The sequence below is a fragment of the Marmota flaviventris genome, chromosome 6, assembly GCF_047511675.1.
Source record: "Marmota flaviventris isolate mMarFla1 chromosome 6, mMarFla1.hap1, whole genome shotgun sequence".
Taxonomy (NCBI): domain Eukaryota; kingdom Metazoa; phylum Chordata; class Mammalia; order Rodentia; family Sciuridae; genus Marmota; species Marmota flaviventris.
Window position 1 is genome coordinate 80,939,025 of NC_092503.1, and position 18,219 is coordinate 80,957,243.

At 30.0% G+C, this 18,219-nt stretch overlaps 1 protein-coding gene across 1 annotated transcript in view; it reads left to right on the top strand.

Annotated features, from left to right (window-relative positions):
• Phip (pleckstrin homology domain interacting protein) overlaps positions 1–18,219 on the top strand; it is a 125,869-nt gene that overhangs the window by 57,073 nt on the left and 50,577 nt on the right. The window contains exons 10-16 of the mRNA XM_027928102.2: positions 1,416–1,486; positions 3,137–3,237; positions 3,325–3,365; positions 4,111–4,209; positions 4,987–5,140; positions 5,575–5,709; positions 16,719–16,847. Of these exons, the coding sequence (XP_027783903.2) occupies positions 1,416–1,486; positions 3,137–3,237; positions 3,325–3,365; positions 4,111–4,209; positions 4,987–5,140; positions 5,575–5,709; positions 16,719–16,847 (730 nt within the window). The remainder of the gene's footprint in view (positions 1–1,415; positions 1,487–3,136; positions 3,238–3,324; positions 3,366–4,110; positions 4,210–4,986; positions 5,141–5,574; positions 5,710–16,718; positions 16,848–18,219) is intronic.

An 18,219-nucleotide genomic window follows, 5' to 3' on the forward strand; every position in this document is an offset into this window, starting at 1 on the left:
TTGCTTAATGTCATATACCTGATAAATGTCAGAGCTGGAAAGTTGAAAATGGGAATTCTTGTGTTCAAACCCTCTTTTAAAATATTTCTTCAAATGTGCATTTAAAAATAAATTTTTTGTATATGTTTATTTTTCCCCTTTAAAAATATAAAATCTGGTTTATAATAGCAGTATGTAGAATTTTTATTTGCATATTCTGGTTGTGTTTCAACTAAGTGGTAGCTTGGCACTTATATGAATAGTTGTACAAAACAAAAATATAGAGCTAGGGAAGAGTGAAGCTACAATCTATAAGCTTGTATGAAAGTGGCACATTTAGTTGCTCTGAATAAAGTTTGATTTTTAAGGGTATTTTAATAGACATTTATTTCATTATAAATGGTTTATCTATTTACAAATTTATTCCTGGAATTTTTAGTAAGCACTTTTTGGTACATTCTGTATCAGTAAGAAAAACTCTCCTCCTTGTTCAGTATATATGATTGATAAATCAGAAATATGTTATCTGTACATCTTTTCCCTAAATGATCACAAAACTGAAATCATTTTATATTTTAATGCTATGGATTGTGAAAGTTAAGTAGTGTACTTAGATTTAAGGACCTAATTATTTTTTGCATTTTCTCCCCTTATAGTCTGAGAAAAACTTGGTTAAAATGTTTACTAACTATATTTTCAAATATAATCAATGTATTGGCGCATCATATACACATTTGTTAAATATACTGGAGCTATTGTCATTACTTGACTTTATAATGTAGTTTTAATATGGGAGATTATAACATTTAATGTCAATAGTATTGATGTAAATACAGTGAAATGTAGTCTGTAGTGGACTAGATCCCTGTTTTGAACCAATTTTATAGTTCACACGACAGTCAGATAGCCTTCAGAGTTTCATTAAGATAAGATTCTTGCTTTTTTAGAAAAATATTTTGTCACATTAGAAGGTACCAGAGAAGCTTAAAAATATCTCATACTAAAAAAGTTTAAATTTTGATGTAGCATTACATAACCAAAGAGCACCTATTTGCTCATGTTTTCATGTTTATCAATAACTTCCTTTTTTGTGGGGGTTATTGGGTACTGAACTTCCTTACATATGTTACTTTATATGTTGCTATTCTGCATTCCTGTTCTTAGTATGAATAGCCAAGACTTATTAAATTTGGTTGGAAGTTAGTGTAACTAATAACTACATGTCTGGTGTGCTAGAGACTTTGGGAGGTTTCCTGTGCAAGAGGTCTGCAGGATCTGATCGTGACACACAATAATTTCAAAGTTGTTTTTAGGAAGACTGTCATCATCTATTGCTTATTTAATTGTGTCCTTCTGTGATTATTTTTTGAAACAGCTCATTTCTGGTGTTCTGGTCCCTTTAATATATTTTTAATTGTTTATTTTTTGTATTTTAGCCCAAGACCTGCAAAATTTACAGAGCGTCCTCGACCTGGAGTTCAAATGATCTGTTCTTCTTTTAGTGCTGGTAAGATTGCCCCTCCCCTTCCTTTTTCACTAAAAGTTGTACATTAGAAAACTTCTAGTAAAATACATAAAATTTTGGAAAATATTTACTAATGTATTTTAATCATATCTTCATACATATACAAGAGCTAGTTAGTAAACAAGAATGATAAATTGAGTTAGAAATATTTCAGTTTTGCTGGAGCTTAATTCACATAACCACATGACTAATATTATTCTATAAGAAGATCATAATGCTCTAATAGAGAATTAATAGTTTCAAAATTTGCTCTGTTACAAAGATTAAATCTTTAAATGGTTTTCTTATTGATCATAGGTATTTTAAATCTGGTTTACATTTTTGCAGATTTTAAAGGTGTTCCATAGCTAAGTAAAATAAATTTGATTAATATTTTTATATGCTCTCTTTACTTTGTTCCAGTTTGTTCTATTGCTCTTTAAAAAAAAAAAAAAAATAGCAGTATTATACTACTGTGCATGATGACACACTTTTGTAATCCCAGCTACTCAGGAAGCTGAGGCAGGAGGATTGAAAGTTCCAGGCTAACCTGAGCAATCTAGCAAGACTCTTTCTTTATTTATTAAAGTAATAAGGGCTGGGGATGTAGTTCAGTTGTAGAATACTTGTTTAACATGCTTGAGGGCCTGGGTTCAGTCCCCAGTATTGGGGCGGAGTGGGTAGTGGGGAGAAGAAAAAGCTGAATAGAAGTACTAATATGCTATTACCTTTTGAATTTCTGTAGCAGCATTCTGAATGAATGTTAAGAGTTTTCTGTGATCTAGATAGTTGAAATGAATTGAACTATGAATAGATCCACTATCTAATGTTCCTAATACCTATTCCTTCCACCTTTATTTTCTGTTTTACTTTATTTCATAATTGTGGATAGCAGTATTACCTGAGTTCAGGGCTAGTAAACTGAAGTGAATCTGTTTTTGTCTCAATTTCAGTGCTGCTGCCATAAAGACAGTGTTCCTTCTAGTAATAACCCAAATTGGCACAATATATATGTGTATATACTCTGAATTTATGCTTTTCTTCCAAAAATAATTTGATTAAGTTTACAGGTCCATTAAGTGGATCATTTATCAAAAGTACTTAAAAATTTTATTTTGAATGTAAGGACTTGACTCTGTGGGAGAGCTTTGCTTTATAGAGGGGAATAAATTCTGCCAAGTAGAATGTATATGCTATAAGGCAAAGTCTTAGGTGAGTTTGGAGGAGGGCAGTTTCATTTGATTGCCAGGTTTGGAAAGGTTAGTTACTGAGGGCATTGGGCCTTAGAAATTTGGTAAGATTTCTGACTGATGAGAAATGGAACAACAGAAGGATATCAGCAATATCAGAGTTAAATGCTGTACTATCTAGTGAAGATAACTGCTAATTTTAACATGGTGAGATTATGTAATCAGTGAAATTGTTTTTAGAGAAAAGGTTTACTTCTGTAAATATTGAAAAATTCATCCTAGTTCAAGCTATATTAGCAAACTTCTTTTCAAATTGCAGTTAGATGTATTATATATTTATGGTAAATGTAAATGATTTTAGAGTAAAATTTATTTAATACATCTTGTAGTTGCTTGGCTATTACTTAATTTTCAGAGATTTGAAAGTTGTATTTCCTCATAAATGTTTGCTGTTACTTTATAGGTGGAATGTTTCTGGCCACAGGGAGCACAGATCATATTATTAGAGTTTATTTTTTTGGATCAGGTCAGCCAGAGAAAATATCAGAATTGGAGTTTCATACTGTAAGTATTGGTGAAAGGAATTAGATGAATATAACTTAAATGAGACTGTTTATATTCAGCTTCTGCTTTTTATGTATCTATATATAGGACAAAGTTGACAGTATCCAGTTTTCCAACACTAGTAACAGGTAAAATATCTATATTTCTCTAATTTAATTCTTTAAATTTTTAAACTTAAAAAAATAAAGATAATTCTAGTAGTTATATTTAAGTTATATAGAAATTAATCACCTAAAATAAAGATCTTGACCAGATATACTTAAGTGAATAGGGCCTTCATATGCATGTAAACATGTGTCTTTGTTTCTTATTTTTTAATAATGTTAGTTTATTTGAATGCTTTTAATAATAGAAGCTTTTGTATTATAATCTATAATCTTTCCTACATGTATGAAAGTGTAGGGAAACTTTGGTAGTGCAGTATTCAAGACAGATATGTTTACTGATGACACAAAATGATATTTTGTAAATTTTTCATGTTTGTATTTTAAAAGTAAATAAAACTCCTTCACACTTTGAATAGAACACACTTTGAATAAACTTTTTTATTATTAGGAGGAATTTTATCTCATTGAAAAAAATTCACTCTCTTTCTCTTTGTAGTACTGGGGATGGAACCCTAGACTGCTTACATGCTAGGCAGGTGCTCTACCACTGATCTCTACCCCCAGCCCTTGAAAGTTATTTTTGAGACCTAATTATATTTATTTGTAAAATTTTTAAAGCGCATAGAGTTTCAGAAGTTGTTAGATTTATAGACAGGAATTTCTGTGATATTGGATAAAGATTGTTGTCTTTTTAAAACAGGATTTTGGTGCATTTTGTTAAAGCATGTGTGATTTGGGGGGGGTGTTGGATTTCTTTAAAATACAGGTTTGTAAGTGGTAGTCGGGATGGGACAGCACGTATTTGGCAGTTTAAACGAAGAGAATGGAAGAGCATTTTGTTGGATATGGCAACTCGTCCAGCAGGGTAAGAATCAAATTTGAAATAGTATATCTAGATTATTTAATATATATTCTGCATTTGATGGGGCTGTTGTCTAAAGCCATGTATCGTTCACAATGATTAATTTTCTGCAATAACTATAGGTATTATAGGAAATAAACATTATTGGTTGATTTTTTTATGAAATATTTCACTGCCATATAACCAGAAGACCTGTTGGATTAATTTTTTAATTGGTTTTTTTAAGGGATTCTAGTTGTCCTGTAAGAATACTTGTAACTTTTAACGTTTTTTTTAAGAGACCATATTATAATGTTCCATCTATCCTTTTAGGATGATATTTATACCCAGTAGCTTCTGTAGCATATTACATGTTATAACCATTACTTTTTAAAAAAATATTTTATTATTATTTACTAGTAGTTCTGTGTAGTTATCTCAGATAGATGGAGAGTGGTGCAATAAGGAGGGCATTGACAGCATCAGTAAAAGATAGAGTGAGCACCCTGGCACAGAATTCCTGATTCTAGATAGATTTATAGCAGTGATATTTACCTAAGATCATCTGTTCCTAATGTCTTATGAGTCCCATAATCCTGAATTCAGGAAATCCTGAATTTTCTGACTAAGCGCAGGAACTTATGCTGTTGTGCTGTTACTTCAAACTATTTTTATTTTCGTTAAAGTGATACATATCCATGTTAATAATTATAAATTATAAGAATTTTTTTATTTTTAGTTTTTGATACACCAGTATTTTAATAAAAGCAGTGTAAACAAATGCTGCCTCCTTCCTTTCAGCCAAAATCTTCAAGGAATAGAAGATAAAATCACAAAAATGAAAGTAACTATGGTTGCTTGGGATCGACATGACAATACAGTTATAACTGCAGTTAATAATATGACTCTGAAAGTTTGGAATTCTTACACTGGTCAACTTATCCATGTCCTGATGGTGAGAAAATGGACTTTCTTTAAATTTTGGTATGACTAAAGCTGACTGTAGACTGTAGTTTTTATTAAAACATAAAATATTTTGTTAGTTAAAATCTCTAGTTACGGCAGTAGGGTTTTGTGGGTCATTAGGAATAATTTAAAAATGCAGTTAAAATGGTTTTGTTTGGAAATACATTGTAGATTCTTTTTGTGTTTTGGTGTTTAGGAATATGTTAATACTATTCTCATTACTTAATGATAGCACAGCCCTAGCCAGTATTATTAACTCATTTTCATTTTTATTTATAAACTGACAAATTTGACAAGTTTTGCCAATTTAATAATTCTTAAAATTCCATTTCTAGAAATATTACTTTTGTCATTGTTTCATTAAGCTTTTTTTTTTTCTATCTTTAATATTTATAATCTTTTGACACTTCAAAAATATTTCAGGGTCATGAAGATGAGGTATTTGTTCTTGAGCCACATCCATTTGATCCTAGAGTTCTCTTTTCTGCTGGTCATGACGGAAATGTGATAGTGTGGGATCTAGCAAGAGGAGTCAAAATTCGATCTTATTTCAATATGGTAATTATCAGTCTCTTGTTTTTATACCTGTTAAAGTTTGGGGGACTTTTTGACAAAAGTACTCTGCATATTACAGAGGAAATCCATTTAAAAATTGGTTCATACATTGTTTGACATTAAGTTTTCACCAATAAAGAATCATTTATTCTATACCTTAATTGTGATACTAAAATTAACTACACATACTACATTACCTATATAATATAATAAGTGGTTTAGTTTTATTAGATTTAGCAGTGAAATTCATAAATATAAAGTGTAATATAGAAAAATGTTTAGAAAACCATGTGGATAAATTATTAACTAGTATTTGTTGTATTATTAAACTTTATTAGCTTTCTCTTAGAGCAACAAAATTTGATTCCAATACACTGATTTTAAAATTAAAGCCAAAGAATCATACGGGTCTTTACTTCTATCATGTTTTAATATACTAAATTTTTATTTGGGCTTATGACCTTTTCTCTCCATGTTTTGTTACTTACATGGATTTTGGCATATTTGGTGGAGTATTTGAATTACAGTGGTTTAATTTATTACACTTAAAGCTTACTTTAAGTGGTGTTTCCCTTCCCTATGACCACTGTATGAAATATAACTCAAATACTGCTGTTAGTATAGACACATAGTTTAAAAGTCTACTTTTTATGTATTAGGGATGCCTTTTTATAAAGAAAGGAAAGAAAAAAAAATGTTTTTACACTATCAGCATTTTTAAAATGATAGAAACCTTAAATAATAGGTAAAACAATATGATAAATAGGTGGTCAGAGTTCTTTAGCAAGACATTATTTCACAGTAATAGTCATTTGTGAAATATGGTTTGTGAAAAAAATTGCATGAAAGTGATGTTTACTTGATTGATAATCTGTAAAATAACTTCTATGTAGTCAATAAACAGAAGAAAAAGTAAATTATATTAGTGAAGAAATTAACTTTGGCAGACATGGCTATGCCTTAGTATTCATAAGGTAAGAAATAAGGGTTGTAAAATTATCATTTTACTGAAAAGATAGTGTTGATTATTTGTTCTTAGTGATAGATGGATTTCCTTTGTGATTGCATAGAGATTTAAAAAAAAAAAACAAATCCACAAATATGCTGGTACTGAATTTTTTTTCTTTGTGGAACATATCTGTATTCAAGGAAATAGTCATTTCTCAGTTGATTTTTATAGCTTCAAAGGAAAGCAGTTAAGAGCTATACATATATTAGTTGCTTCATTCAGTAATTCAATTCAAAGACCATTATTATACTGGTAGAGTGTGTGAAGAGAAAGTTCTCTCTTAAAATTGAATACTGCTTTCAGTTACAAAGGTGAATTTTCATCAGGTAAGTTGGTCACACATATATTCTACCTTTTTAACAGATATAAAAATTTCAACACTTGAGATTTAAGTGATTGCTCTTAAGCATTTACGAATTAGTTATGCAACCAGAGGTCAGCCATAATATATGGTTTTAAGAAATTAAATAAGAAATCAGTATCTTAACTGCTTTAAGATTATTTATTGTTTAGGGTTTTAAATGATAAAATTATTTGATTCTTTCTAAGATAGAAAAATTTATAAAGAGCAATAGAAATAAATTTATGTACTAAGTAGAATTAGATAGTATCTACAGAATCTTCAAACTGTTAGAAAAACAAAACAAGATAAAAAGTATATCCTGCATTTGAAAAAACAACAAAAAATTATACTTTATCTCACTAAAATATAGTTATTCTCTTTAATATTTTGAATAATTTCCAAAATGTTTCCACATTCTTTACTTCATTTGGGTCTCATAAAAGTTATATAATTAGGGTAGATTTTATTATTCTTGGTTTTATAAATAAACTGTATGTTAAAGAGATGAAGTGCTTTTTCCAAGTTTACCTAGGTCTCACAGTTATTACATGGGCACATGGAACTTATTCCCATGATTTTTGTCTGATGGGAATGTCTCCTTAAGTCTAAATGTAGTCATGGTTAGGTTTTTTTTTTTTTTAAAGCTGTTTTCAAAGTCACTACATAGCCAACTTCAATTTATACCCAGTTAGTGATCTATGTTGGGGTGGGGACATGAACAATTTTTAGAACTCTGTGTGGATCTTTGAGGTATTATATATTTTTTTTTCCCTATCTTTAATTTATGTTGAGTAAGTGCCCAACTTCTTTTTGCTCTTCACTCCTTTTTTCATTTGATTGCTTGTTTATCTATGGGCAGATTAAACATAAAGCATCCAACACTGCTATTACAAATATAAGGAAAAATAATTTTAGGGAGGAACAGAAATTTGTGTCTGTTTATCATGAATTTTGAGCTGTGACTACAGTTATAGTTATTTCTCGTTATTAGCTAATCATTACATTTTGGAATTAATAAAATACCATAAACCTTTGATTTCAAATTTTATCCCTGATGTTAAGTTTTACTTGTAATCACATACTCAATTTAGAAAATATTTTTTGAGTACCATATGGAGGTTGTAGTCGTTCTTCCTTGGCGGGTTTGAGAATGAATAATTTTCACAGAATGCTTCATTTTTAATCTATAAAATGTTGTGGAACTTTAGATGAAGCCTTAAGTATATTTCATGGGAATGTTGAAATTGGAGCTTATAAAATAAATAAATTCACCATTTGGTGTATAGCAAGAAAATAAAAAATGTAAGCTATAATTTTAAAAGAATGCAACTTTTAAACATAAATTTTGGTTTTTTTATTAAGCATATTTTGAGAATACTGCTTTGGTATTGATTGATTAATGATTTTTATAATTGAGTTTTCAATTTGAAATTTATATATTTTTATGAAACATAATAGAATTTACATGACAAATCAATATTCTGGATTAATCAGCATTTTACAAATTTTTCTTACCTATTAGGAAAATTAAAATTCTGTTTTTGAAATCTTAGAAATAGTAAAAAATAAAATAAAGCCAGAACTACATTTTAGAAAGTTTTTTAAATGAAAAGTTGAACTTTTAACTTCTAAGTTATAATAATTATGTTTCAATAAATTTTTAATGGTTGGTTATGAGATGTTAATATTTTAAATTGTATTGATAGGGATCGTTCAGGTAAATATTCTTTTTTCCCACATCAAGCCATGACTTATACTTGAAAAATTAAAAGATATGAAGTTGAGAATTCAGATAAACATATTTAGCTCTTTTTATGCTTAAACAGTTTCCTACTTTACTTTGTTTCAAAATCTTATAAATGGATTTTCAATTTGCTAGTAGTTTTCTTCAGAAAACGAATGGGATTATTTTCTTATTTGTATTGCTAGCATTCCTCTTCATAGAGGATCTGAATGATAAAAACAGTTGGGAGGTGGGTTATTTTTATTATTAATAAGACATGTATGACAAATGAGATGATGTTTGTAAAAAAGGCTAATATAGGACATGAAATTTAATAGTTAATACGTGTTCCTTGTATTCCTCCTCTCTTTCACCGTCTCATCTTTAATTAAAAATAATCTCGAACTTATAAAAGCCCCCCTCTCTCCCCCTCCCCCTACTCCTTATCGCTCTCTCTCTGTTTCTGTCTCTTTTTCTTTCCCTGCTCCTCATCTCTTTTTCTTTTTCTCTCTTTCACTGAACCAGGAAAATAATAATAATAACTAAAGAGAATGTCCTAGGGAAAATGGACAACTTTATTCCTGTTTTAAAAAAATTCATGAATTCTGGGCCTCAAGTTTTTCTTATTTAAATTCTTAAAAAAAAAATTTAAAAAAACTAGCATCAGTTATTCATTCATGTTTTAGCTGAATAGTCCTTGCATAACTTGAGAAGTCAGGGGAAAATAGTAAATATTTGCATATTTTATTGAAACCCATAGTGTATATTAAGAATATTGTAAACTAGTTGGGTTTAATTTAGCAAGCCCACATTTTGACAAGAGGTAGACATTAGTATAGCTTTGTTTTGATCAGAGTTGTTCTAAGCTCTAAAGGCTTCAAACTCCAATTAAATACTAAGAGGCAGAGAAATTATTCCCAGAAATAACTTGAAAGTGTGTGTAAAGTCTCTGGACTGAACTTGATAACCTTGTATTATTGCTATTCCCTGAAAAGAAGTAGGCACATTTAGAAGTTTACTAAAATCTTATATGTTCCTCAAAACAAAGTTGTTTTAGTTGTTTTTGGCCTTTATTTCCTCCCTTAAATTACCACACAGTACAACTAAGATTTAACAGCAAATTCAGTTGAATCCATGTTAATTTGAAAAGATATGAAAGACCTTCTGTTTCTTAATATTCAACTATTTGAATACTAGATAGTAAATAAATAAAAGATGTTTGGAATGAGATTTATAGACTCATGTTAGTAACTTTTCTCACGTCTTTGGCACCTTTGCTTTCTCTCTTGCTGTTTCTTTTCTCTGTAGTCCTAGCTATATCTGATTCTTTCTCCATATCTTTCTCTTTCTGTCATGTTTTTCAAAGATGTAGTTGTTGCCTCCTGTCTGGTTTTAATTTTAATTGAAGAGTATAATATGTCTCTTGTGAGAAAGCGGTTTTATTGAATTTGATTTTTGCTTTACTTTTGTTGTTTCATGGGTAAATTCCAAATAACAGTTTTTATTTAATTAAAGTTTTCCTTATTTTTATAATTGTTCTCTTAACTTTTCTTTTACTTAAGAGATTAAAAAAAAAAAAAATGTTCCTGTGTCCACTAATCCAGAACAATATATTTCTCCTTGCAACGTTCCAAATGAGCAGAGGCTGCCAATCTACCACTCAGAATTTTTACACATGCATAATTCTTCTGACATTAACATGTTCTCAGTGTTACCCATACTTTAGTTTTAGACAATCACAGCAGCATATATCTAGGAAAGAAAGAAAAAGAAACTCAAAATAGGTATAGGTTATATTGTGGTATTATTTGTGAATAAAAATTTCAAGTCAGTTTATCTTTCTTCTTTCTCTCATTTGTCATTATCTGATAAGATAGTACTATATCTATATCCTGTGTATTTAAAAGGACTCTGAAGGCTCTGGTCCTATTTTCATCTTGTCTGGCTAAGGAATTATCTTTAGTCTTCTGATCAAAAAGTTAGGTAATGACACTTTCTGCTTTCTGGGGTTCTTTAGATTCTCTTTTGTCTGTTTCTTGATACCAAAAACATTTAAGATTTTTTGCCATCAGTGTTTGTCTTTACAGCTTGTCATACTGTATTTTATTGATAAATTACTTGGATGTAGCATTTCTTGGACATACTCTGACCCATTATCACAAGAGTGTTTTGAGATTTGATAGTTACTAAACAATAGGAAAGTATGTCAAATTATATAGAATGTCAACATGCAGGTGAAGACATTTTGACTAGCATGTATTTGAGTTCTTACTTTGTGTTAAGCACAAAATATGTGGACCACAAAGAAGAGAAACATGTGGCTGTTTTCAGTCTGTTAATGGTTAGGTTGGATAGATGAAACATACCTGAAATATTAAATAGTTTCAAATGATAGCATGACAAACGAGAATAGACAATTGCTATATCTAAAGGTGTAAGAATCAGTTCAAGATAGATGGTCAGAGAAAGCCTTATTAAAAAGGAAGAATTATGTTGGCACAGTAGTGCATACCAGTAATTCCAGCACTCAGGAGACTGAGGCAGGAGGACTGCAAGGTCAAGGCCAGACTCAGCAACTGTGAGGCCCTAAACAACTTAGTGAAACCCTGTCTCAAAAAATAAAAAGGACTGGAGATGTAGTTAAGTGATAAATTGCCCCTGGGTTAAATTCCCAATAACACCTCCCCAAATAAAAAAAAATTAAAAGAATTAGAACTGTGTCTTGAAAGGTAAAAAGCACGTTGTCAGTAACAAAGGAAATGTGGTTTTTTTCATAAGTAGGAAGAACATTATAAACATCAAGGTGAATGTTAAAATATGTTTGAAAAGTAATTTAGCTAGGTAATTTGAAACAGAGTTTGGAAGTAATGGATGATAAGATGAAAAACATAAATTGAGGTGGGTTTTTAATCGCCTCAAATAAAGAATTGTAAACAGTGTGGTGATTATAGGATGTTACAGAAAGTAAGAGAATAATAGTTGGGCTGCTAGTCATAGCTCTCAGATATGAAATTCAGTGTGGATGTGGGGAGAACTACTTTCATCAATAAAGGATGAAAAATTATATGGACAGGTAGTGGGAAATTTTGAAGGGGGAAAAAACTAAGTTTTGGTATTTTGGGTCTGGTACAAGACTGATCACAAAGTTAGGTAGTGACAGTTTCTGAACAGTAACAAGGAGAAAAGATTTAATAAATGTATTCAAAATAGTGCACTTGGGGGACCTTGATAACAAATGTATTTTTAATGGAAATATTAAAACATTGAGGAAGAATTCATTTGGGGGGTGTGTGGTCAATGAGGATTGAACTAAAGGGCACTTTGCCACTGAGCTACATATCCAGCCTTTTTATTTTTTATTTTGAGACAGGGTCTTCCTAAGTTGCTGAGGCAGGCTTTGAACTTATCTTCTTTCCTAAGCCTCCTGAGTCACTGGAATTACAGGTGCATGCCAGTATGCCCAACAAGAATTGATTATTTTATTAGTTCATTTCTAGTATATATTTATTATGTTGAGCTGCCTATGTGAAAATGGCCAGCCAGCAGTTGGAGACAAATTAGAGGGGCTAGGAGTAAAGAGAAAGAAATGTTGAAGTGTTCTCATGTCAAATGGTTTTTCCTTCTTTATGAAATTGGGATAGCTTAGAAGGTTTAGAGCTAAACTGAAAAATATACTTACTTAGTAGAGAAGAGATAAACAACCAGAAGGAATAGGTTGGGAAGACATCTTGTTATGTTGTGCTAGAGACATGAAAGGAGAGTAAATTTCAAGGAGACTTGATGAATATAATATCGCTATCTTATCTTCAGTATCAGATTATAGATAAACTAAATGGGATTAAATTTGAAGATGAATTGTTTTTATAATATTTTTCTTTTGACAACAATCTAGAGCTAATCTACTTATCTTTTTTTAAAAATCAAACCAGGCATATAGCGTTTTAAAAATTTCTTTATCTTGATACCATTGGTTTTAAATAGCTGTCCTTAGTTATGTAATAATATTATCATAAAGAATTTTCAATAATTTTATTTAACTCTTAAAATTCTCTACACATAAAGAAGAACTTCTAATTCTAAGTAGGACAATTCTTAGTATAAATTCCACTACTTAGCTATTTGACTCTTGGTATATGAATCTATCATAAAATTATTAGAGTATATTAAAAGGTGTACAATTTTAAGTTTTGAAATGTTTTCTAGATAAGATGTTTTCTTCTAATTAATGTTATATATTTTTTTTAAATGCACAAAACAAGAACAGTGATCATGGTCATAGAATTAAAATAATTCCTTAACAGTGTAATTCTGCTTAAGCCCATATTTTAAAATTTTCCTGTTTTGTGTTGAGGCCCTCAAGAAGTACATACTTCTTAATGCTCAGATCTGTTTATCTGTGTATTTCTAATGATTTAAATAATTAAGACCCTGTCATTTTAGCATGAATTGACATAGGTACTTCATTTCCACATTTGTTCAGTTTTTCCAATAAGTCTTCCTTAATATCAAATAGTAGTGCATTAGAAAGGAATCTATAATGATCACTTAAATATTCTCCGTCATTCCATGGACAGATGAGATGTTTTTGCCCACTATTGGTGAACAGATCTCTTTGGACTTAGACCTCATTCCTCTGTCTCCATTAATCATTGATCTTTCTGCTTCACATAAATTATATTAGAAGTTGTACATTCTTTCTTAAGTACAGTAATTTTGTCATCAGCAAAATTTTCATCTCAGAAATTTTTGTATTGAATTTTTTTAAAGTTCAGTATGAATAAATCTCCAAACTTTCTAACAAAGGTTATACTACTCATTTCTTGTTAATATTTCTATAATTCTTCAGTCTAATAATTTTCTAATAGGGAAATAATTATTTTAATATGTGGTCCTCTCATCTTCTGCTTTAAAAAATATATATATAAAATTACCAAGCATATTTTTTTCTTTCTTTCTTTTAATTCCTCTTTTAAATTTTTGCAGTTCTTGGCAAATACTATCTCATGGCTTATTTCAGCTATTTCTTGATATTATTTAATGTATATGAGTTTCTTATTATGTGGTCTTTATTTTTATAGGCGCTGGGTAATGTATAATGAGTATTCTTCATTTTATTACAACAGTAATTTATTTAAAACTCATTTGGAAATTTGTCGTTATTTTCTGTTTTGTTGGAATTATTTTGCTATAGCAATGCAGGAAGTACTAGTATAAGCTATATATAATATTAAATTTTATGTTGACACATTATTTTGTTAGGCAGTATATTTACTTTTATTTTAGATCCATATTCCTTTCATATGAATAGAGAAGGTATTTTTCTTTTGATTTGTGAAGGTTTGCCTCATTGTTTTCTATTTATGCATATATATTCAAATAGTGCTTTTATGATTAAATTTTTCCTTTGAGAATTCTTACTCATAAATACTTGACTGTGGTTTTAAAAGATCAATTTTTTTTCAGAGACAAATGTTTGACTTTCTCATGTGACTTTTAAATCATAGTACACACCAAAAGAGTAGATTTTTAGTTATATAGGGAAAATAAAATATTTGTCTCCTTTGCATCAACAAGTATTTGGAAAGTCTAATCTGCCTTCTATAAGTAGGGGTGTTCATTATGCAAGGAGCCTTTACTGAAGATAAACTTGGTTTTTTAATTAATGTTTTTAGGTACCTTTTCTAATTTGTTCATGAATAAAGTATTTTCTTATAATGCCTTCTTTAATGAATAGTCATTAATCCAAATAATGTAGTTTACCTTTTTTCTTATATAAAAGTCACTGTAGAGGTAAACAGATGCCTGGCACTAAAAAAAAAAAAATAGTTCTAGCCTGCCATGTTCAAAATGGAATGTGATATATAGGATGCTCAATGATCTTAAATATGATTACTATTTTTTCTTTGCGTTTTTAGACCTTTATAAATTCCATCTCTCCCAAAGTACTCTTGTAGAGATCTGCTAACTATACATGTGACAATATTGATAGCATGGATAAAGAGTTGATTAGGCCCACCTACTCCCTCTAAAAAGAAAAATATATAGCAAAACAGCTTAAATATCACAGGAAGCATATCATGCTTATGAAAATCTCTTAGATTTCCTTTGGCATTGCTGACTTGGACTACTTTCAAATCTTTTTCTTTCTACTATGGTATACTTAAAATTGTAAACCTAGACTTGTAATAGTATTGTCATTTTGGAAGCATTTACTAGAATGGATTTATAAAGTAGTTGTTTTTTTGTTTTGTCTCTTGTTTTTCTGAAATTTTGAGTGGACTAAGATCACTTAACAACATATAGCTAAGGGAGTTTCTATAATTTTGAGTTTTTGATGTAAAATTCTACTAAACATAAACTTTGTTCATGTAGTTATTTAAAACAGTCCATGTAAAATCTTGTCTAGAAAAACATTGAAAAGTGAAAATTTGAATCCTGATATTTCTACTTACAGTCTGTCTCTTTTGGCAAATGCTATTTGGCTACTAATGCCCTTACATTAATCAGGAGAAATTGTTCTTTTCCTTCTTGTTTTTGAATTGTTTTAAAGTAGACTTATAATCAGCTACCTTCCTCTGTTATCTTTTCATTCTCTAATTTTCTTCATATCCAATAAATAAATCTATTCACTTATGGTTCATTTTATTTTTGTTATGGTAAGTTTTTATGTGCATATACATTAGACAAGTTTATTAGCTTTCTTGTATATGTTTATATTTTAAGGAAAGTTATTCATTCTTTTCCATTGTCACCATCCAAAACAAGATTAATAAGAACTATTGTATACATTTCTTCTTTTTCAGTAAGTGAAAAGAAAAGTTAGTTTTCTTTTGAGGCAATTCCTGTTTACAGTATTAACTTCTTAGGCAGAGCCCTTCTTTTCATAGTGATATTTCATCTTTTGACCAAAGTACAAACTTTCCTTGAGAAACAACTGTTCTTCTTCTGAATTTTAACTCACTTGTGTATTTAATGAACTGTGCATCCATTCTTATGCCAGATTTTTAACTAAAGCAAAAAAGTTACTCTTTCCAAGTATTTCGTGGGATATTACTAATAATACTCAATTTGTTCTAGATCAGTGGATACCGGAACAGAAAGGAGGTATTTCTTACCTGATAATGTGTATGTGTTCCGATTCTGCTAATCCAGAAATCCAAATTGCATTTGTCGAAAATCATCTGTAGTTAGGGAGTCAACTCCCTATTTCAGTTGTTTCTGAAATTCAGTCCCTAGATGTGCTTTAGATAGGGTAGAATTTTTACCTCTTTCAGAACACTGCTAAAGAAGTTTTCAACTGGAACATAGTCTGAAGAAGCACTGAGAGCAAAAAATTCAGAGTGGTGATTGGCCACCTCTGTTTGATTGACAGGTTGCAGGGAGAAATCCATTCGTTCTGGATTAATGGAACTGGAAAACAGAAAACAGTTATCAGGTAAAAAAAACCTTTTCTTTAACCTTTGAAATTCACCATTTGAAAAATGAGTCAGACCACCAGGGAATTTATTACCAAAAAAAATGAATTTTGTAAGCAGTGATCTCTGTCTCCTAATTCCAAGAGTTATCAAAAAATCGCTACAGTTACTACATTTTGTCAGCCTTTGCAGAAAGGGCATGAATGGATGGAAATAGATGAAATGTATGGCTTATTACATTTTAAGTCTGGATTAAAAACGTGAAGCAGACTTCGATGGGTGGGGGAGATTGGCGTTCTTTTATTTCCTGAATTGTGTATGGTCTGTGGATAAATAGGGTTCTTTGTTTTTCAGGGGTGTTAATCTGGCACTTTTCATGAATATTCACCAATTTTATTGTACTGTGCTTGTGCTTGTTATACTTAATCTTCACTTCATTAGGATATATACTTATACATCTTTTATCATAAAATTCTAATATTTTAGTGGGAATTTTCTGATTGTTGGTTAAATATATTTCAGATTGAAGGCCAAGGACATGGTGCAGTATTTGACTGCAAATGCTCTCCTGATGGTCAGCATTTTGCATGCACAGACTCTCACGGACATCTTTTAATTTTTGGCTTTGGGTCCAGTAGCAAATATGACAAGGTAGAGTATAATAATTATACATCATTTCCTTATTTTTCATCCATGGGTGCTTAGGAGTTGTATTGTTTTGAAGTGGGTGAAATCAACATTTTTTAAGTCAATAACCATATTTTAACTAGTCTGGTAATTTGTGTTTTAGAAAGGAAGGTGAAGATAGTTCTTAAAATATTACTGTTCTGTAATTAGGTAATGAGTCTGTTAGAGCAAACTAGATTTGAGTCTTTAAGAACAAACTATATATGAGTTCTTAACTTGGCATATCTTAACTGGAGATGAAAGATACTGTCCATGGAAAGGCTCTTTGAAATTATGTAAAATGTTTTATTTATGTAAATAATATACATTTTACCTAGGATATGAATTTTAACTTTTCTGTGATTCTCTAAAAATTTTATGACCCACTTATAGTAACTAATGTTTCTTGTTTTATTTTTACCAAAGATCTTGTCTTTAAAGTTAGTGGGTAAAAGAAGTAATTATTTATTTGTTGTGGAGTTGTATAAAAGGTTAAAGAAGAGCAAAATTTTAATTTGACATTACAAATTAACCAATAAAATTTTGATATCAGATGTGTCAGGGCTGAGTGCATATTAATTTTATATTACCACAAAAATTTTAGGGAAAATGCTCACTCTTAGAATATCTTGTTATGTTAGTTTTAATATTAATATTATAGAAACCATGGGGCTGAGGGTGTAGCTCAGTGGTAGAGTATGCACTTAGCTTTCATGGGACCCTGCATTCAATTCCTAGCACCCTAAATAAGTAAATAAACCATGCTTACTATATGCCTAAGGAATTAAGATATGGTAGCTCTGTGAATTGTATGGTTTATGCCTCAATTTGAGTTTACTATTACATTTAAAATTGAATAACTTATTTTTAAAGGTAGCTCTTTTTTTAAAAAAAATTTAATTTGTTATATATGACAACAGAATGCATTACGATTAATATTACACATATATAGCACAATTTTTCATAACTCTGGTTGTACATAAAGTAGAGTCACATTCTTCGTGTCTTTTTATGTGTATTTAGGGTAATGCTTACCATCACATTCCACCGTCTTTCCTACCCCTGTGCTCTTTGATATATACAATCTCTACCTGTTCCAGAGAAAGCAGCCTCTTTTCTGATCCTAAAATTTAATGTGAAAAATACAAAGTTTGCTTACAATTAATTCAAGAAAAGAAATTTTTTTAATTGGGCCAAGGCCTCACATGTGGGTGCTTAGCAGGCACTCTGCATCTGAGCTACATCTCCAGATCCAGAAAATGCCTTTAAATTGTTGCTTAATGCCATAATTTGTATTAAAATGTTTCTCATTAGAAATTTTGTAAAATCTTTATAATACTAAATTTTAATTTTTCCA